This window comes from Mangifera indica, chromosome 11, assembly GCF_011075055.1.
Source record: "Mangifera indica cultivar Alphonso chromosome 11, CATAS_Mindica_2.1, whole genome shotgun sequence".
In the NCBI taxonomy this organism is placed as follows: domain Eukaryota; kingdom Viridiplantae; phylum Streptophyta; class Magnoliopsida; order Sapindales; family Anacardiaceae; genus Mangifera; species Mangifera indica.
Genome location: NC_058147.1, coordinates 1757089 through 1778517, shown reverse-complemented (window position 1 = coordinate 1778517; position 21429 = coordinate 1757089). Strand labels below are relative to the sequence as shown.

The 21429-nt window shown below is 33.9% G+C and overlaps 3 protein-coding genes across 5 annotated transcripts; 2 read left to right on the top strand and 1 right to left on the bottom strand.

The window, feature by feature from the left end:
* Positions 1–912: 912 nt before the first annotated feature.
* Positions 913–5463, top strand: LOC123228683 (BEL1-like homeodomain protein 3). 3 transcript variants are annotated; one of them, XM_044654153.1, is made up of 6 exons: positions 913–1244; positions 1379–1499; positions 2402–3419; positions 3979–4352; positions 4447–4507; positions 4610–5463. In XM_044654153.1, exons 3-6 carry the CDS (start codon positions 2496–2498, stop codon positions 5207–5209), a joined length of 1959 nt encoding a protein of 652 aa, XP_044510088.1. In that variant the 5' UTR covers positions 913–1244; positions 1379–1499; positions 2402–2495; the 3' UTR covers positions 5210–5463. The 3 variants fall into 3 exon arrangements, with proteins under 3 accessions (XP_044510088.1, XP_044510089.1, XP_044510087.1); XM_044654154.1 differs by having other exon boundaries at positions 913–1499; positions 2402–2994; positions 3085–3419; XM_044654152.1 differs by having other exon boundaries at positions 913–1499.
* A 2528-nt stretch (positions 5464–7991) lies between these two features.
* LOC123229747 (probable ubiquitin-conjugating enzyme E2 18) lies at positions 7992–10697 on the top strand. The gene is made up of 6 exons (XM_044655679.1): positions 7992–8151; positions 8275–8378; positions 8464–8566; positions 8776–8839; positions 10178–10266; positions 10369–10697. Exons 1-6 carry the CDS (start codon positions 8122–8124, stop codon positions 10462–10464), a joined length of 486 nt encoding a protein of 161 aa, XP_044511614.1. The 5' UTR covers positions 7992–8121; the 3' UTR covers positions 10465–10697.
* A 1277-nt stretch (positions 10698–11974) lies between these two features.
* LOC123229746 (cytokinin dehydrogenase 5-like) lies at positions 11975–15533 on the bottom strand. The gene is given in 6 exon segments (XM_044655678.1): positions 11975–12339; positions 12342–12418; positions 13124–13386; positions 13783–14058; positions 14307–14434; positions 14587–15533. Coding segments are annotated over 6 exon segments (1593 nt in total). The 5' UTR covers positions 15182–15533; the 3' UTR covers positions 11975–12085.
* Between the last annotated feature and the right edge of the window lie 5896 nt (positions 15534–21429).

Genomic DNA, 21429 nt, shown 5'->3' with positions numbered 1-21429 from the left:
CTTAATTTATCTTAATTTTGGAGGGTAGGTGTTAGTTTTCCAAACCATGGGTGGTTGTTTGAGTTTTGAAAATTGGTGGGTGGGAAGGGAAATTCACTATACCTTGGGTGGGAATAAGTCCTTTGGTCATTTTAAAATAGGTGATACTTGAGTATGCAAAAAAGGTTCGTCAATCAGCCTAACCTAACTCAATTTGCAAAATTAAAAAACTAAAAATATATATAAAAAAAATTATTTTGATGAACTAACCCGTAAAACACACGGATCAACTGGCCAAAAAACTAATGAAAACATGACTCACATGATTGGCATACCAAATTAGGCATGGCCTGGCCCGACCTGGTCAGCCATGGCTACCTGTATAGAAAATCTGGTATATATCTACGTGTTTCGTGTGCTCCCTTGGATAGTTGGTTAAAATTTATGAACTGATAATAAATCCATCTGTTCATTGAAATTTGAACGGTGACTTCTACAGTTGATGAAGAGGATGAGGAGCTAAACAGACACAATTGAAATGAAATAATAACAATAATTTCTTTAGATACTGAAAATCCGAATGGTGCATTGTCTGCAAGAGGACATCATACTGCTCATATTTACAGCAGTAAGTAATATCGCCATGAAACTACAATCGCGTACTGATAAAACATCACATTCATTATCAACCCAAGTAACGAGAAAGTACAACGAAACTAAATATTAGGTATGATCTTCAACTTCACCAACACATACGTCAATGCTTCCTTTCTTTAATTCACCAAAATTAGAAACGTCATATCATGTCTGCAACAACTTTTTTAGCCGACCCGTCAATTTCAACAGAGACAAAAATATTAACCCACATGAAAATTCAAAGTTTAAACCCAGTGTTTATGCAAAGTAACATAATGGAAAAAGAAAATGTAATTTTGCAGTGGTTAGCCGCTATCGGTAGCGTGCAGAAGCAATAGACGCGAAGAGGAAACGCGTGAGTTTGTCACTTTCACCTAATAAGAACACATACATACAGCTAACACACTTCGTGGTTGGATGGTTATTTTTTTTATTCAGTTAGCCAATGAGAAGGAAGTTGATGAATGATTCCCTTTTCAATTTATGCGTCAAATGAAGGGTTACAGGTCTACCAACTGGTAGTTAGCTTAATGAAGTCTCTTAAGCAACAAAACTAACCACCACCATTTGCCACTTGGTGCTTTTGGGTTAAGAGGAGAGAAGGTTCTGGCTAAGGGTTTTTGTCACACGTAAGATTCCTCCCTGGGAATGATTGATTTGACACAGAAATTAACTTATAATATTGTAGTAGTTGTTGTTGGTGCTGTTATCAGATGTATTCGTTTTTTATTGGTTGATTGGATTAATATATTATTATTTCTAGATTGGTGTCAATGTTTCAATGATAAGGAGGTTGGTTCTGTTCTGACGATAAATCTCTTGGGATTGGTTTTTGTCTTCGTGTTTTCAACACTTTTCTGCTCCCCACCAGAGGCGCAGCTCAGGTATTTACCTTTTTTCCTGTGTTAATGGTTTTTTGAATGATTATTCACACTGTGTATGTGGGGAAAAGAATAAAAGAAGAAAGTTTGATGATGCTTTGATCCTGTTTTCGAAATTGAGTGTTAGTTCCTGTAATGTGATGCAGAAAGTAAACAGAATTTACTTTATGGGTTTCTATGATCATCATATGGATTTCTGTGCAATGGGGTCACAAGTACATATATAGAGTGTTATTGCCTCAGAATTTTGTGGGTAGATGGGGTTTCGAATTTGGCTGTGTTTTGCTCTTCTTGTGATATGCTTGTTGCTTGATCGTGTTACCGGTTTTCTGGTTTGAATATTCAATGGTCAACTTGAATACCTAGACCAGAATGATTGCAAGAAACAGGAATAGGAGTAAAAAACTTACATGGAAAAGATAATAAAAAGGTTGTTATTATTAACTTTCTTACTGTAGCTTGTCTTCTAGCTATGATTTGTTTTGGGCTCGTTTGCAGTACATGGATTTTGTAAATTTTTTTAGTTGCTCCTTGAAGGTTGTTTTCTCTACCTTCAGTCTGAAATTATCTGTGATTTTTTCTTTCTAAATTTTAAGCAGGCTCTACCATAAAAGATTCATCCCTACCCAGCCATTCATATATATTCCTGTGGATCTGGGTAGAAGTTGAACTTCTTCCACCACCTGAATTGACTTTATTCTGGTTCAAAACTCTACTTTTGATGTCGTTTGCAAGTACACCCTTGAAGGGTTTTATGTGGATGATCTAACTAATTTTTTTTTACATTTCATGAATTCAGAGTGATGATTTAACAATTTAGATATAGATATGATTGAAGAATCTTTAATAAAATTTAGTTTCTTATCAATTGTGATGCTTTAATTTATCACAATTCTATTGTGCAGCGCCTTTTTCTCAATGATCATTTGATTCGTTAAGACCACTGGCCTTGTGTCCCACTACTCAAGACTAGGCTTTGTGAGACACAAGAAGCAAAATATGACTACCTATAACTCAAGCATAAGTTACGGAAGAGAGGGCTTTGCAGCTCCATTTTCAGCAGAGCAGAAATTTGTTACTTGTGCTGATCCTGCTTCCCGTCCTGATAATGTGACAATGTATGTAAACCAAGCTTCTTCTGCTGAATCATACTTGTCTTCTTTTGCAACTCACAACTATGCTGAAATCTCATCGACTGGAATTAGAAATGAAATGATGTTCATTCCGCCAACAAGTGGTGCTATGAGTTTGCCATCCATTGATGGGCAATTAGACACTGAAACTGGTAATGCAATTCAGAATTCTGTTACTGGTGATGCAAAGGTGATCCCGAGAACACAACCGGGCATTCATGATGGTGAACAGAATTTTCGATATCAGGGGTTGTCTCTAAGCCTTGGCACGCAGATGACATCTGTAGGTTCTCTGCCATCGTTTCAGTTCCAGTATCCAAACCCCGATTTCTCTTCGTTCTTGAGTTCACATCTTCCAGTTTCAGGTGAGAGCAAATTATCTTGTGAAAGTGATGAAAGTGAAAAAGGTAAGGAGTTGAGAAATCCTGAAGTTTTGCTGTCTTGCTTTGAAACAGAGGCATTTTACAACAATCAGCACTCAATAAGCCATAACGAACTGCATTCGACTATGTATCACTATGAAACAATAGGTTTCACAAACAGTCCACTAAAATCCAAATACCTCAAAGCAACACAACAGTTGCTTGATGAAGTGGTTAATGTCCAACAGGCTTTGAAGCGGCCTGATTCAAATAAAGAACAAAGCTGCCATGAGATTGGTTTAGATGACTCCAAATGGACTGGTGTTCAGCCTGTCGAGTCAGTTACCAACTCATCTTCTGAACTATCACATGAAGAACGACAGGATCTACAGAACAAGAAAACCAAACTTTTGTCCATGGAGGAGGAGGTAAGCAACCACCTCCAGAATTGTGCTTATCATGTAGCTTCTTTTTAGTAGTATTTTATTAATATATTTTAACCCATATGTATTCATGTAAACCATGCCTTATCCTCTTGTTCTTGTTATGATATGCTCATAACCAATTGCCAAATTGCTATGTTTCTTTGATCCATCTGATAGTCAGGACCATTTAGATTAGCAGTGAGTTTAAAGAACGGATGAAATAGCTGGCATCAGTGTTGTCGGTGGCATTTGTGTTTAGTATTTATGGAAGACAATGTTATCCTTCCCATGTTTTTGGTTTCCATTTAGGATTTCCTTACTGGTGCAACATCAGAGCATGAAGAAAGTAAGTAACAAGAACAGAGAGGAGGGGAAGAAATTTAGATTGAGTCATTAGCTGAGTTAGAGTCATTAGCTTTCTAAGAAAGTTTCAGTATATCCTCTCTCTTACATATGTGTACACTTCAGCATGTTTTTTCTGCTTTGAACTTTCGTAAGATTTTTGTTTCGGCTGAAATGCACTTCTTCTGAAAGACTGCTAATTTTAATGTTTCTGTTGTAGGTAGACAGAAGATACAAACAATATTATCATCAAATGCAAATTCTTGTTTCATCATTTGACATGGTAGCTGGGCGTGGGGCAGCTAAACCATACACTGCACTTGCCCTCCAAACAATCTCTCGCCACTTCCGCTCTTTGCGTGATGCAATCAATGGGCAGATTCAAGAGACTCGGAGAACCCTTGGAGAACAAGACACTTTTTCAAACTGTCAAGAAAGAATACCTCGCCTCCGCTTCATAGATCATCAGCTAAGACAGCAAAGGGCTCTTCAACAGTATGGTGTGATGAGACATGCTTGGAGACCTCAGAGAGGACTTCCCGAGAACTCTGTTTCAATCCTCCGTGCCTGGTTGTTTGAGCATTTTCTTCATCCGTATGTCCTGGCCACTTTTCTCCCCAAGTAAAATTTCTACTTAAACAACTTTGTTCCAGTAATTCTCATTCTGGCTCATTTTGGTTTTCACCAGCTACCCAAATGATTCAGAGAAAATCAAGCTAGCAAGACAGACGGGGTTGAGCAAAAACCAGGTAACAGAGTCAGTTAAAACTGGAGGATCATGACTGAAATATATGTTTATGACTTCTCATACACCATGTAACATGATCATTATCTATACCTGTTTGAATCAGGTTGCAAACTGGTTTATAAATGCGCGAGTGCGTCTATGGAAGCCTATGGTTGAGGAGATGTACAAAGAAGAGTTCGGTGATCCAGAGGTAATTTTTAAGACCAGTCAACACAATGCCCCCAAAGCATGTCGTGAGAACTCATCAGCACCAGAAGATAGAGGGGAAGAGCTGCAGGACAGTCTGACATCCACACAATTACATGACCTTAAGTCTGAAGCTATCCCTCATGTGGAAATGAACAAATTCATGCTAAGATCAGTGTTTCAGAATGGTGGAACTGGGTTGGATTCTGGGATAATGAGATTACAGGATGACCAAAGTATCCCACTGAACCAGAATGGCAACAACAACAATAATGTTCTTATTGGTGATGCTGGATCATACGGTATATCAGAATTGACTGGTTTTGCAGTTAGCAATGAAATTTCACTTGCATTGGGATTAAGGCACCATGAGAGTGATGCACTTCCCATGTCAACCAGGACTCAAATTGGAGGTAAAAACACAATTGACTCTCCTGTGGAGCATGACACAGTAGATTATCATTGCATGGATATGGAGAATAATCAGCCACATCTTTTACATGATTTTGTCGTCTGAAACTTTGCCTTTGCCTGCACCAAGAACAGAAACAGTGTGCCCATTTGTATTTAGCTTGAATCTTGTTAGCCACCTGTAATATACAAATAGAGATAGGTGAGAGCATAGTCATATATGTATGTGTAAAGAAAAGATTGATAATTGGGATACTTTTTTGAATAAAGATTCTTGTAATGTAACAGAACTCTCCCAAGTGTGATATTGTTGTATAATGTACAGACATTTGGAAATAAAGCAAATTTTATTCACTGAGACGAATGCTTTCGAGAATATACATATATAATTGTCTGAAACTATAAATGACGTATCAAAATCAAAATTTTAATTTATTTAGTATTATATCTAAGATTTTACTTATTTTGTGTGGTTTTTCTTTTGAATGAATTTTACTTATTTTGTATAGTTTTTATGTCAAATAATTTAATACCCTGCTATAGTGTTTCAAAAATTAGATGTAATTAATTACTTTGATAATATATGTTTATGTCATTATATGATTTATCATATTTAATTTTTAATTCAAAATAAAGAGCCAACTTAAAAGTAAAAAAAAAAAAAAAATGGCTAAGTTGGAAATTATGTTTTCCACTTAGTTCAAATTTTCGTCAACTCAGAGTCGGTTGGACCTCCTTTCAAAAATGTGATGATGACCTTCAGCTCCTTTTGATTGTGCCACAGTTGTGCTATAAATATTTCCAAATTTATGTGACCAACTAGTCAAATCCACGTGGCACCTGACTTACTTAACATCCAGTCCAGTGGTTTGATTTAAAAACTATTTTATTATTAAAATTAAAAAATTATTTTAAAAATAGGTTAAAAATATTAACACACTATTTTACTTAAAGAGTAATACTATGTGTAGCTATTTTGGGTACATAAATATATACACACTCATATATGTCATCATATGATTAGTTATTATTTTATTCTTAATTTAAAATCATCCAATCAAATGATGACACATATAAATGTGTATACATTTGTGTATCCAAAGTGGGTACACATAGTTTTATTGTTACTTAAATTATATTAAATTTAATTATGTTAAAATGTTTTATATTATTTATTATATTAATTAAAAATAAGAGTATTTCTACCTTTAAAAAGTTAATAAATAATAATATAATTATAATAAAATTAATATTATTTTAATAACTTTTTAATATTTAATATTAATGTAATAATCAGATTATTTTTTATATTATTTATCATATCACTATTGATAATAGAAAATTATCAAAATCTTTTATTGTTTACCAACCAAACAAAATATTATAAATAATAAAAGACAAATTATTAAAGTAATTATTATACTCCTTAAACCAAACGTCTTTTTAGTAATAATTTGGATTATGATAAAAACATAGACCAAATGACTATTTCTCATCCAAGGGTTGATGCAAACCTAATTTCCTATATATTAATTATTAAAAACTTAAATACCCACTCATCTATTAAATTTACTTATTACTGTCAGAGGTAAATTTATTATTTAATAAAAACATTTTAAAAATTAAAAATTCATCACATTCCACCCCCAAGTTTAAAAACTAACAAATTCTCTCACCCAAAGTTTGAAAAACTTACATTTTCCCCTTAGGGGGCGTTTGGTTTGGGTAATGTTTGATTACTAAAATAGAAAGATTACCTTGAAGATAGATTACTTAGAAGATTACTGGGTATAAATGATTACTATGTTTGATAAAATTTGATAGGTATAAATAATTATTGTGTTTGGTTAAAGGTAATAAAAGATTACTAGTAAATTATTTTACTTAAATGCCCTTGAATATAATTATTTTTAAATATTTTTTATATTATTTGTCATATTAATTAAAAATAAATTTATTTTTATCTCAAAAAATAAATAAATAATAATTTTTCTATAATAAACTCAAGATTACCCCAGTAATCTTTAAATACCTAAGGTGAAGGTGGTAATCAGATTACCACCTATATTACCTGCCACGTCAGCATTGGTAATAGAAGATTACTGTAATCTTTTATTACTGACAAACCAAACAAAGGAATAAAAGATAGACTACCAAGATAATCATAAAATCCCCTAACCAAACGCACCCTTAGGGTTTTTCAGCATGCTATTAGTGGTATTCTTCTTCCCTTTTGGTTTTTCTCTTAGTTCTACTTCATTTTCTACCGTTATCGACTAACGAAAACATGATTCATCTTCATAGGAGACAAAGACGAAGATGAAGATGAACATCTTCATTTGATATGAAGATTTTTTATCTTCATTTGAGATGAAGACGTTTTGTCATTGTCTTTGACAAAGACGAATCACGTATTTGTCAGGAAACGAATGATTTGTCTTCATTAATTAGTTTCTTTGACGATAATTAGAAATAGAGTGTGATTGATAGAGAAGTCAAGAGAAAAGGAGAACACCATCATTATCATGTTTGGTCATCAGTAGTAATGTTGGTTGGAAAAAATCTAGGAAAGAATGTTAATTTTTTAAACTTTTGATAGGAATAAATTTGTTAGATTTTTAAACTTGAAAAAAAAAATGTAATAAATTTTTAGATTTTTTAAATATTTTAATAAATAATAATTATACTTCTAATAATAACAAAAAAAATTTAATAGATTAATAAATATTTAGATTTTCAATAATTTAGATCATTGGGTTTTCATCCCACCTAGATTGGGAAGTTGTCTTTTGGCCTAAAAACATAATTAAAAATTGAACGGCAGATAAAGATTTACCGGTTTAATCATCCACGTGGCAAACCAACTACAGCGCGACTAGATCGTCCGATTTATTATATTTTAAAATTTTTTCTCTCCTTTTGCCAATCAGAATTCTAGATTTGTCCCTTTACTATTAAATTACCATACGGAAGAAGCTAGACGGTACCGTCTCCTCCTCTTCGCTTGTCGTAGAAGCCATGACCAGCTCTTCCGCTCCTTCACGCAAGGTCTCTCTCGTTCTCTTGATAAATGAATGTATTCATATTGTATATTTATTTACTTTGGCATAATTTTAATTTCTATGTTTCATGGTTTTTGATTTGTAGAATTTGACTTTGTAATTTCCGTAGGCTTTAAGCAAGATCGCTTGTAATAGACTGCAAAAAGAACTTGTGGAATGGCAGGTCAATCCTCCTGTAGGATTTAAACACAAAGTCACCGATAATCTTCAAAGGTTTCTCTGGATGTTCTTACTGTTTTTCACTGATTTGTGATTGCTGATTCGATTTTTTAGTTATTCTTACTTTAATTCTGTTAAGATGGGTAATCGAAGTTAACGGAGCCCCAGGGACACTGTATGCGAATGAAACGTATCAGCTTCAAGTGGATTTTCCTGAGCACTATCCTATGGAAGCACCACAGGTGGATTTTTACCTTTCTTATTCTCACTCTGTTTAGTTGTGAAAAGTTTTGATTATGGATTTTCGTTTTGAATAATTTTTTAAATAGGTTTATGCATTAGGCTTAATTAAGTTGGCGCTCTTTTTTTCTCTCTAGGTCGATAAAATTGTTATTTTGTAGTGATTTGGATGGTAATGATGTTGTATTATATTCTTGTCTTGTTTGGCCAGGTGATTTTTCTGCCTCCAGCTCCTCTGCATCCCCATATTTATAGCAATGGGCATATCTGCTTAGGTATTGCGTTCTCTTAATTTTGTTTTTTTATTTCTTGCATTGGTTTTGGATGACTTGTACCTTATTAATTAGATCAGAAAACATTGTAATTTTCTCAATGATTGAAACGTTGACAATTATATTGGTCAATTTTATTAAACGTGGGGCTACTAGGCTATCTGTGAATATTATAAATGCTGAATTTAGTTTAGTCATTATCAAATTAATTTGTTGTACTTATGGACTTGGGTGAATACATGAAGCTTTGACAGATTCCTTGAATCTGCAGTGAATAGTCATGTTATATCATATGCTTTTTTTTTAAGTTTGCTTAGCCTGATTTAGCAAATAATCTGAATTGTCTTCCTATATTTGCCATCATCTATTGTTTTCTGTTATATTTTTCAAAAGTTGAGGCAACCCTTTATGTTATAGAGTCTGTCTTGTAGGAACTTGTGGTTAGCAATGAAAATGATGTGTAAGTTGCTTGTATTTTAAAGTCTAAGTGATGTGGTACTATGCTAGATTTTATTTTTTTGTAACTTCCACATGATAATTGTTTTATGCATTTCAATTTTCTGTTTACCCCTTCACTGCTGCAAATGGAGCTCCTTTTTTTGAAAATCTAGATATGCTTTTTAGTTGTGCAGAAGGTTGATTTCTACTGCTTGTTTCTGTAAAGACTTCTAAACAGGCTAATTGTTTAATACACATTTGGTGTTTGGTCAATTCATTTCGAAGTTAATTATCATTTGATACTTTTTCAGTTTAAGAGACGGATTTTAGTGTTTCTATCTTATAGGCTATTCAAGCAGTTTGCTGTGAAGAAGTACCTTTAAATTTTTCATGCTTTGATCATCTGATATTCCGAAGATGAAAGTTTATCATCTTTAAGTGATTCTTATGTTAATATGAGACATTGTGTTGAATGAAATCTGGTGTATGATGACTGTATTGTTTCACAATTTTATCCTTTGAACCTCTACTAATTGCTTGTAAATCAATGCAGTTAAGTTAATTAACAATTGAACATTTATGTTTTTTGATTTAGCTCAGGTGACCTGAATTGCTTGAAAATACTGGACTCAGATTCTGATTCTGATTTGTTTGTACCCAATGTGTTTTTGGCACAGCTGAGTTACTTTGCTAGTTTTGGTACAAAAGATATTGAAAGTTTATGAAATTTCTGCTACAGAGTGCAGTTTAAGAATGATTAATTTCAATAAACTGGCAATCTGTGCTCTAGAAAATGTAGAAAAAGACACTGAAACTCCATTATTTATCTGATTCCTGCTTTAAGCAATTTTATATGTTCAAATTTCCTGTACACTGAAAACTATATGGCATTTGTCTTTGCAGATATTCTGTATGATTCCTGGTCCCCAGCCATGACTGTTAGTTCTATATGTATCAGCATTCTCTCCATGCTGTCAAGCTCAACTGTGAAGGTTTGAATCTAACTTCTAATTGCAATTGTTGTTGTCACTCCTCCCATTAATTTACCAATCAATGCACCTAACGAGTATCCCTTGCACGTTGTCATTGTGCAGCAACGCCCTGCAGATAACGATCGGTATGTCAAGAACTGTAGGAATGGTAGATCTCCCAAGGAGACTAGATGGTGGTTCCATGATGATAAAGTGTAACAATGCAACAGAGTAAATATTTCCTGTAACCTGTGTATAAAAAAAGAGGCGTCTGGTAATATTCATTGGAGACGGTGGGAAAGAGATTGCAGTTGTCTTGCCCCGAAAGCTTTTCCACTCGGTTAATGTTGAACTTGCTTTGTATTTACTTTGTGGATGATTATTATATTGAATGTGGTGGCCTCTCCACAACAGGTTGCACATCTTAAATGAATTTATTATGTCTTCTGTCATATTACGCTGTGTAAAACATTGAAGCAGTAAATGGAGAGAAAAGCAAATAAATGGAAGCGGAAGAGAAAACAAATAAATGGAGAGAAAAGAGGTTGTAATAATTTCCTCTTCAAGGAAGTCACAATTGAATCAATTTCTATGACTTCCGATTTGGGTATGATAAGAGATGTTTGTATACGCTTAACGGGAGGAAGGGAGATTCTTATACCTTGGCTAAAACGACGTCGCTCTAGAGGATATGGCTTATGTTATGGTAGCTTGGAACGTCGTCGTATGCTTCGAGGCGCCATGACTAAGAGTTGAAGATTGTTGATATGCTACGACTTCCGTTCACATCTACAGTGTTCTCAAATCGTCCAAATGCTGCCGATACGAAAATTATCTTCAATGGCGAGTTCACTCGTTTAAACTGCCTTTCGTTGGCGAGGCTGGCCTCCTTGTATGTCTAAAATCACTCTCTCTTTACCCTATCCTGATAGACTCTCCTTATAATTCACTTCCACCTCACACTCACAAACATCCTCCGGATTCTCAGACTTGATACGACTCGAAGAATCGTCAAAACGCGCAAGGAATCTCACGTTTTAACTGCTTTATTTTATTTCACTCTTTTCATTGCTTAGTGCTTTCATTTTTAAGGAGGTGAATTGACGGTCTTAATAGAACAGAGAGTTACTAAAAACAATTGAAAGAAATTTGATGTTTCATTACCGATCATTTAAGGCTATCTCGAACCCTGGATTACATCTAGTAGCAACACCAATTGGAAACTGATACAGAATACAACTATGTGCACATGTTTACTACTATAGTTCTTGTTGTATATAAGAGACAAATTTTAGTTAATTTCATTGCATTGCAGACGGTGGGTCATAGCTCAGGAAATAACAAAAACTGAATGAAGGTTGTGAAATTCAATGTCTTGTCTCTCCTCTTAATTTCTCTTTTACTCCAAAATCCCTTTATAAATTCTTACATGCAGGTTTTCGTTTTCATCCATAGTTTGTTTTAAATTTTCTTTACCGATGGTTTGAGGTTCTTTTTACTCCCAAACCCTACAGGAACAATAGAAGGTAAAAATCCCAATAGATGGCAGATGGGAGCAAAAACAAACAAGATCCAAAGGCCACAGTCGAGCGGTCGGGGATCACGGGCACTGCAACGAGCTGCAACATATCATGTGCAGCGCTACATGATCATGGACCCCTCCAATCAAACGCTTCTCATTCCACCGTCTGATCTCATCATATTAATTGTCTCCTTAAACGCTTGTACATAGTGGGTGATAATTCAATACCTTCTTCATTCATTTAACAAAATTTATTTTCCACATTTCTCCTTTATTCCATTTTATTTACAACAATAAGAATATTCCTAACATACTGAACTATAAGGCCACAGTAGAAGCTGTAAAGGAAGGTCGAAATATTCGTTGGCCTGTGGCCAAAATATGCCTCGGGTCAAATTCCAATTTTCTCTCATAAAACTGACCCCATTTTTCTCCAAAGTGGTCCATCCACTCCTCTTGTGTAGTGTAATGAGGCAAGTACTGTTTCACTTTGATTCCCGCATCATCACAGAAGTTCAGGATCCGACGGTTCTGATTGCTCAGGTATTCCAAACTGTGGATCTCATCTCCGTATCCAAAGCTGATCTTAGCAAAGCAACGAGGTAAAACACGTCCTCATCTGGAGTCACCACCGAGTTGCTCTGATCCCATCTGCAGCAGATTATCATAAAAATTAGAAAAATAGATTAACAGTATCAAATTGAACAAGTTTAAGATGCAAAGTGGTAGGTTGATTTTTGAACGAATCAAAAGGAAGAATAGGACAAAATGGATGACGGGGGTCCCTTTTAGCTGGCTAGAACACAAATACTCCTCTGCTTTGTTGGGCTTCTGCCTGTGGGCCACGTGTTAGGCTTTCAAAAGTGCCACGTGCACTAATGTCTCTGTACATCTACATCTTTCTTATATCTTCTCTTAATTGTTAGCAAGAGTGGTGAAATACTACGGCCATTTTGCCGACAGAAGTCTTTCTATTTTAATACGGTAGAACTACGTATCGATCTTCAACCTCTAAAGAGCCAGGGCTATGGTTTCGCCAACAGTCCTTATCAAGTAATAAATTTGGGTGCATTTATATCAAAACGGTATCCACAAAAAATGTGAAAGGTATATATAGTTCAAGAACAATATTAGCATTTTGGGTTACAAAATCTAAACATAAATTTATAATGTATGAGATTCAAAAGTAGATATACTTGGTGTATCGTTGAACAGAATTATTAGACTGAACTATTGGACTGGATGATTCAGAATGATAATATTGACATGTCATGAGGCATGAAGGAGGTACATATTTGCATGTTGCATGCATGCACGCAAAAGGACATTAATAATTGGCATAACTAAAGAACTCACCTGTTATTGTTCATGGGGTAGATGAGAATAGGTCCACTAGTTTTATTGCCCAAGATGCCCTTGAAAACGCCCTTATCGAAGTCAGCTATTCTTGACTTGGGTACAAAAAGGTTTAGCCAAGGGTGCGGCACATCCCACAAACCCTTGGACCGGAGCTTCATCTCCGCCTTGTGGACCCGGTCCAAGAAATCCACATAAAGCAGATCCGTCGTGAAAACTGACGTCTGTATAAAATTCAATTTCTTCAACAAAGCCTCTACTTCCTGCAACAACAAAAACAATAATAATTATAATAAAGCGGCTGCCATAAGCATAAGTTCGATTCGACAATTATATATATAGTTAGATAAGAATAATTAGGCTGGTGGTCCATGGACGGCTTAGATTTGGTTATAGTTAATGTAATATACAATGAGAGAAAGATCACAGGAGATCTTTGATGTTCTGTTTGTGAATTTTTTAAGGAGATAAATTATTTTTTTACAGCAATAAGAACAAACACAGTGGATTTTAATATATGGGTTGTGGATGGAAAGTTCTAACTTGTGCAAAGAAAAAGTTGGCATGCATTTGGAAGCCACTTCCATGGAAAATGACTTTTAACAGCCATTTATAACGACTTTCAATGGAGTTTTGTAAAAAGCCTGCATGCTTCATACCTGATCGACTGTGTCAGCAGTAGATTCATGGTAGTTTTTGGTGACTTCCAAGCAATATAAGACGCCCCCATCAGCATTAAGAGAGGTGATTTTGACTGGATTTCGAGGGGAGAAGAAAGATGATCTCCAATTATTGATAAGCCCTTCATCTACAATGACGAAACCTTCAACATAATCGAATTTTTTGCTGGCGGGTTGTTCATGCAGAGAGATGAGATACTCTTGGTCTTCTGTAAAAGACGAAAAATTGGAATACAATACTCTGATCCACCTCACCTACAGAAATAAAAACAAACAGAGCACCAAAGCGAAAAGGGAAAACGACACCAAGTTAGAGACTTAAAGGAGACGTCAATAAAATTGCCAGCGTTAGTAGAGCCGATTGAATGGGTTAAAAAGATGAAATTAATGGACCCAATTAAGGTTTTTTTTTTTTGAAATCTTTTTTTAAGGTTATCATCGTTTTTTTAGCCCAGTCTGAACTAGTAGTAAATTACTTAGCAATGAGAAAGAAAGAAAGATACCCTTTGAGGAGCTGGCTCAAGACTGATTCTAGCTCGAGTGATGATTCCAAATTGCCCTAGACCCCCAAGAACAGCATGAAATAGCTCTGCGTTTTGCTCTTCTGAACATGTCAACAGCTCTCCCTTGCCTGTAATTGAAAGATGCCGAAGGCAAAATAGTCTTGTCAACCGACCCATTGCTAAAAAGATACTTTAACAAAGAAGAAAGTTCAAGCCAAAACAAAACGTACATTTGAAAAATGAACTTTGAAGAAAGATTAAAAAAAGACCATATATGCACCTGTAACGACGTCAAGCTCATGGACATTGCTAATCTGGGGGCCATGATTGAAAGCCTGGCCACTAATCCCCGCATTAGACAAAGTACCACCCACAGAAAGGTACAAGTAATCAGTCCATGACTTTGGTGACAGTCCATATTCTAGCGTACTCCTTAGCACATCTATCCAAAGTTCTCCTCCCCAAACGTCAACATACTTTTCCTTCTCGTAAACCAGAGGCAAAGCCGGCTTTCCGGAGACCAGCCGCTTTTCTCTCGAGCCACTCATCTGAATCACAACCCCCTGAGTTGTTTGCGCCTGGCCGTTTATGGAATGCCCATGACCCCTGGCAGAGACTGTGAAGCCATGGGTAGACTCATAGGCAGCTTTAACTAGCCCAGCTATGTCCTCTGCGGAAGCCGGGTGCAAAACTGCTAATGGCTCCGCCCGGCTTAACATACCGAAATCAAGTGAAGCCGTTTTCACATCGGACGGGTCCAGGCTCAGCCGCCCTTCGACTCCCAGGCGGAGAAGCTCCATTGGATCAACAGTCAATCCCACGGTAACAATTAATATACAAATAACAAACGTTAAAAGAAGCCTAGCGGCCATCATTACTGCCCCGGCCCCCTTTGTGGAAGTATATGAATTATATCGAATAGGTATCTCTGTATATGTGTATATATATTTTGTTTGGAAGGATAAAAGGAAACAAAAAACCAAAATCTTGTGGGGAGTTGTGGGACTAACGTAAGCCTGGATTGCACTTTAAAGATTTTCTACGTAACATGCAGAGATTCCATGTTTCTTCTTTATCCTCTTGTTTTTCAGAGTGAATTTTTTTTTTTCTTTTCTCTGCCACAACAAAAGAAGAACTTGAAGAAAGATTGAAAAGCGCTAGATTTGTATGCAAGAGAGAAGAGAGAGTCTGAGTCTGACTACGTCTTCCTCTTTAATTTTTTTTTTTTTTTAATGTCTAGGATATGAGCAACAAGTTCTCAATTTATAGGACAAAAGAGTACTGAAGGGATGAGGAGGACACGTGGGTATCTGTTCACGTGCTTAGAGTGAGGAAACACGTGTGAAGAATGAGGAGTGAACAAAAGAGAAGTGTAGGGTCCCGTTTTGGATACGGAGGATCCATGTGGGGACGTGAGCTTCCAAATCTTCACGTGGGTACAGACACCGGACGATGTTATAATGTATGTAAACGCAACCAACAAAGATTCTCTATTTCGAATTTTAATTTATTATTAATCATGTTTTAATTTTAATTTAAACTCTTTGCAAAATCTATGCCTCGGACTTGGATTACATTTGGCTGCCATGGCATGCATGCATTACAAGGTATCTATAGCTACACAAGTGGGCTTGTTTCCTTTATATATATATATATAAAGATTGGTATCTTTTGTTGGGTCTAAATTCTTTTTGTTAAATTTACAAATTTAACATTTAAATAAATATTTTGTGAAAAATTAATAGATTCGTTGTTAATTTATAGTTTGATTTAAAATACAAAAAAGAATTATTCTATTTAGAAATAATAAGAGAAGTTTAATAAACTCTTTTACGTTAAATAATAATATTTTATTATTACAAAATCAATTCATGAATTATGACTTCATCGACTTTAATTAAAAAATAATAATTCTCTTACCATATTGAGAGTGTATTTCTATCTAATAACGATAACTTGTTAAAAGTATATTATAGTTATACTTGTAACCTTGTTATTACTTCGTATAAATTTAAGCTCTAGCAAAGGCTTAGAGTATTAAACAAGCCTCCATAGCTTCTAGCTTCTTATTATAAATATGTTACTTTCTCTCGATATAGTTAATAATATAATTGTGATCGATCCATATCAAAAATCTTATCATCTTTTTATTTTGACTCTTAATCCAACAACTTCTCTATACATTTGTCGTTGATGTTAATTTCGTAACTAACAATTTTGTTAAAAATTTCTTACTTGTCGTTGATGTTAATCCTGTAATTAACAATTTTGTTAAGAATTTCTTACTTATATGTTAAGTTTCAATATGTGAAGCTGACTTTATTTGAACTATCTACATTACGTTACTGTTAAATATCAGAAGCAGCTAGACTTGGAGGACAATAATCCTGGTTGACTTGCTTTCAGCAGTCTTGCACGACACTGCTTTATTATGGGGAAAACTTTTAGTTTTTCTTCGCTTTCATCAAATTAAATAGTGACCAAGTTGCTAACAAGGACCAATATTTTATAGATTGTGGGAATTAATAAAGCATTCCATTGATGAATTTGAAGCCCACCTGGTCTGTAAATTGCAATGCAATATGATTGTAATTACTGCAATTATCACATTCTCAAGTCCCAACCCACTGGTTTCAACCTTGTAACCAGTTTTAAGGTTGGCTTCGTTGAACGATTATCACGATGAATCCTTTTAAAACAGCTTTAAACACGAATGAAGACCTCACTGTAATGGGAAACATCTGGGGTCTAATTAGGTTAAATCCAAACCAAAGTCTCCAATGTGAACTGACCTTTAACTTCAACAACATTATCAAGTCAAGTCTTCAGAATAAATAAATATATGTATATATTTTCTTCATTCAAGGTGTGAACAGTTGAATTTCTCGGCAGATTGCCTAGTCAATATTCTTTAATGGGTTGTTAAAGTTCATCCTTAGTCAATCAATGTTTTAATTGAGGAAAATGGTTTTCAGGTTTCTAGATATAATATTTGTTTTTAGTTTATAAGATGACAAAAGAGAATTCAATAATCTTTTTCTACTATATATTAAATTCCTTGTCATACATGTATCTATCTACCCAACAATTCTAAACATCATCACATATAATGTTGCTGAAGACTTGATCAATTGCAGCAATGCAAGTCGTGACAATTCTCCTCTCTCTTCGCCTTCAACATCGTCAATTTAATGAAAATAATAATACCAGTTTTCAAGACCAAGTCGGCCATCTCAATTCCCAGAGAATCCATAGGTAAGATTTTCGAGTCTATTCACAACAGCGAAAAAAAATCCAACCACATTTTTGTTCAGCAACAGTACTTTCTATGAAAAGTGCTGCATTGCCTAGGGAATACAGAATACCCGTGAACAGGGCTTTTCTTTTCCTTTTCATGGTGTGTTTTTTTTGTCTCTGATATCAAGAGATGGAGAGATATATGCATAGATTTGAACAGAAGCTGATGAAAGGTCTAAGATCTTCATAAAGATTCAGTGTTTTTAAAGGACAAAAACTGTAGCGTCAAGTCCTTTTTATCATGAATTGGACTACAGTATCAATTCAACTTTCCTTTTGTTTCTTTTCTTTTCCTTAAAAGAGGGGACTTTGTTCCCATTTCTACGAATTTCTATGTTGCTCTGCATCTCCTCGGGCCAAAGATCATATTGTATATTATTGCCATTTTATACTTTGAAACTGTTGCGTGCCGAATTCATAATTAAAAAAGAACATGATCAAAGACATGTAAATATATTGTTCATCGTATATTTAATCAGTTAAATGAAATTTGTAGACTTTTAGCATCTATTTTATATTACATGTGTTGAATCAACAATATCCATTACTTATTACACAATCAATAAGACTTTTCTACCTAATAAATTAGCTCCGTAATTAGGGTTAAAGTTAAGCTAAATTAAATTCAAATGGTTTCAAACTCAACTTCAATCTAAAATTGTAAATTAGAGCTCGAGCTCAATTCATTTGGGTTGGAAAAGAATCATCACTAAATAAAAAGAATTAAAAGAAAAGAAAAATAGTAAAAAAGAATTACCAATACAATAAGTTTTAACCCTAATGTGGATCATAAACTGAGTTCTTGTTAAAGTATTAAAATTGCTTTAGCTCAACTGTATAGATAAATTAGTAATGTTAAAACTTTCCTTCAGAGAAAGCAAACATCATTTTCAGTAAATATAAAAATACTAAAAACTTACCCCATAGAGAAAACTTAAAATAATTATAAAAAAAAAAAGTAACCTACAACACAAGTCATCTAGCATAGTTGAGCCATTAAGAAGGTTTTATTTATTGTATTCAAGTATCCACAATATTTAATGCATTTTTGAAACATACAACATAAAAAAACAAAATTAAATCTCTATAATTGGTTGCTTGTTGTTGCCAATGCCAAACCTATTGACTTCTTGACTTGAGGCTCTTACATATTCAAACCACAGCCTATCTTTTTCCTTTGAAAATTTGTTGAAGCAAGCAAGGCATTAGTGATATGAAATTTAAGTGATAAAAGTAGAGATTTTATGTATAAAAGAATATGAGTTTAACTCTTTTTTAATAATATATTTAAATTAAACTCTTGACTTAACTGATTCAGTGATTATAAAGCTAATCACTAGACTCAAAATTTGTCTTACTCAATATGATTGATTTCGATTTAATATAATGATTTAATTCAAATAAGATTTTATATATATATATATATATATATATATATATATATATATATATATATATATATATATATATATATATATATAACAAAAAAGAATGTTAACATATTTTGATTCTATAATGCTTAATTTATTTGATAGCTAGCAGAGAATAGGATAATACAGGCGTTAAATCTTAAGTAACACGAGACTTGGAAAATCCAAATCCGTATTTTTTTTTATTCGTCTCAAAGAGTCCAAAGTAGAGGTGAGTTTGAGAATATTTTGCAATATATTCTATATATGTCATATAAACAATTGGGAGACGTATGATTTGGAGGAATCATAATCCGATTAAAAAAAATAGTTGATCAATGTATGATTGACAGAAGGCATTTAAAGAATTTGGTGGGGAGGCAGCAGCTAGCTAGCTGGTGTCTTTGTAGTTTGTGTAAATGAGAGTCAACTGTGAATGGCAATGACACCCATTTCCAGAGACGAGAGCACGAGGATGGTTTGTTTCAATTTGTACAATATAATAAATATATGGGCATTCGATTAATCTCATGCCTAATCAGAGTCAATTTTTTTTAGCATTATTACTTGGACTTATAATGAGAATACATGTCAATGATAATATTTTGCCATAGGATCGATTCCAAATTTGGCACCCATAATTTTATTTTATTTTTTCTTACTCTTTAGATTGGTTTTTAGGAACCCATGAGAGTAAAATTGGGTGACAGGTATTTACCAATTGTGTGCTCGATAGTGGAAAAGTGAATTTTATAAAAGAATAATATTATATATATATATATATATATTAGGTTTGAATCTTTATTATGTTTGTAAAACTTTGATTTATCTAGTATAATAATTATAGGTCTGATTATTGTATTTTAAGTTTAATCATCTAATTAATACGGATGAGGTCTTTGGTTATCAACAAAAATATTATATATATAATTAGATTGTACAAATTTATTTATACAATAATTTTGAAATAAATGAAAAAATAAACAATCATATCATCCAATCATAAACTACCATTTTAATTTATATAAATAAGTTAATAAAATTTATTTATATATATAATTTTTTTTTTTACAAAGACACCGTTCATATACATGAATCACTCTCTTATGCTTTCGGTTTGTTTTAGAAACTAGGAGTCTTTTTATCGTGAGTAGTATATACATTAAATGTTTATGAGAGATTATCAAAGATTTTGGAAGGGGCATTGTAATATTTATGATGTTATTCTTAGTTATTATGGATATTTTCTTACCCTTTATAACATCCACATATAGAAATCTTATCTTTCATCATTTTTTGGTGGCTCCCGCTGGCTGCTTGATAGCTTCAATTCGTTAGAATTGATTTCACTACATCATTCTCATATATTCGATGAATCATTAGACTTTGAAGTGACAGAAAAATGTGAATAAAACCAAATCAAAAGGGAGCACCGAGATTTGTATAGTCACTAGTTCTTTTTCCATATTTAAATAAATTCATGAAACTTAATTATGATAGGTCGATTCATCACAATATGAAGGATACAAATAGCTAGCTAGATAGATAGATAGATAGCTAGCCATATATTCATTAATTGGTTTCTTTTTAAAAAATTTATTCAAAATAGAAAAAGGGACCAGTCCGTGCATCCAAAAGCAAAAATAATGAATAATTTTCTTGTGTAGTTGCAGATATGAGTTGATTGATGCATAGATTTGGCTCTCTCTTTCAGTGTTTTTGGCCATTCAATAACCTTCGGGAACTTTGCTTCTGGTCGGTCCCTTCTTTTTTCTCACTCAAAATTTTCTTTATCATACATATATATAAATACCATCATCTTGTCTTTCTTTTGTTTTACAACCCAACTTTAACAAGCAAAGTTTTCTCTAAGTGCAATGCATTCAAGAGGGAATATATATCTATATATATATATATATATATATATAGAGGGGGAGAGAGAGAGAGAGAGAGACCATTAGATCTCAATAAAGCTGGTAATTAAGAAGTTTAAGTGTAAGGAGAATCAGTCTCTTTTTCTGTCTGACAGATAGATTTATATATAATTCACTGTGTTAGATTCTTCTTCTTTCTACCAGATTATAAGACAGGCTATATCATGAGCTTGACTACTAGAAAGAAACCCACTAGGCTTTATGAAAAGAAGATATGTAGTGCATGCAATGTGGGGAAGGAAGAAAGGTTGCTTTCCTTATATATTTTTATTTACAGCTCAACCTCAATTGTCTTCCAGTACCCATCCAGCATTATTATAAGTTTGTTTTTCCTTCTTCTTTCTTTACATTAGCATCATGCTGGCACATCCATGGTCCCAACTTTGCTTGTTTTATCTTCAAAACTATTTCTTCCAACTTTGTGCGTGCCGTTAAATACAAGAAGAACAAGTGTATATAGGAGCTAGCTAGTGTGCATGTTTT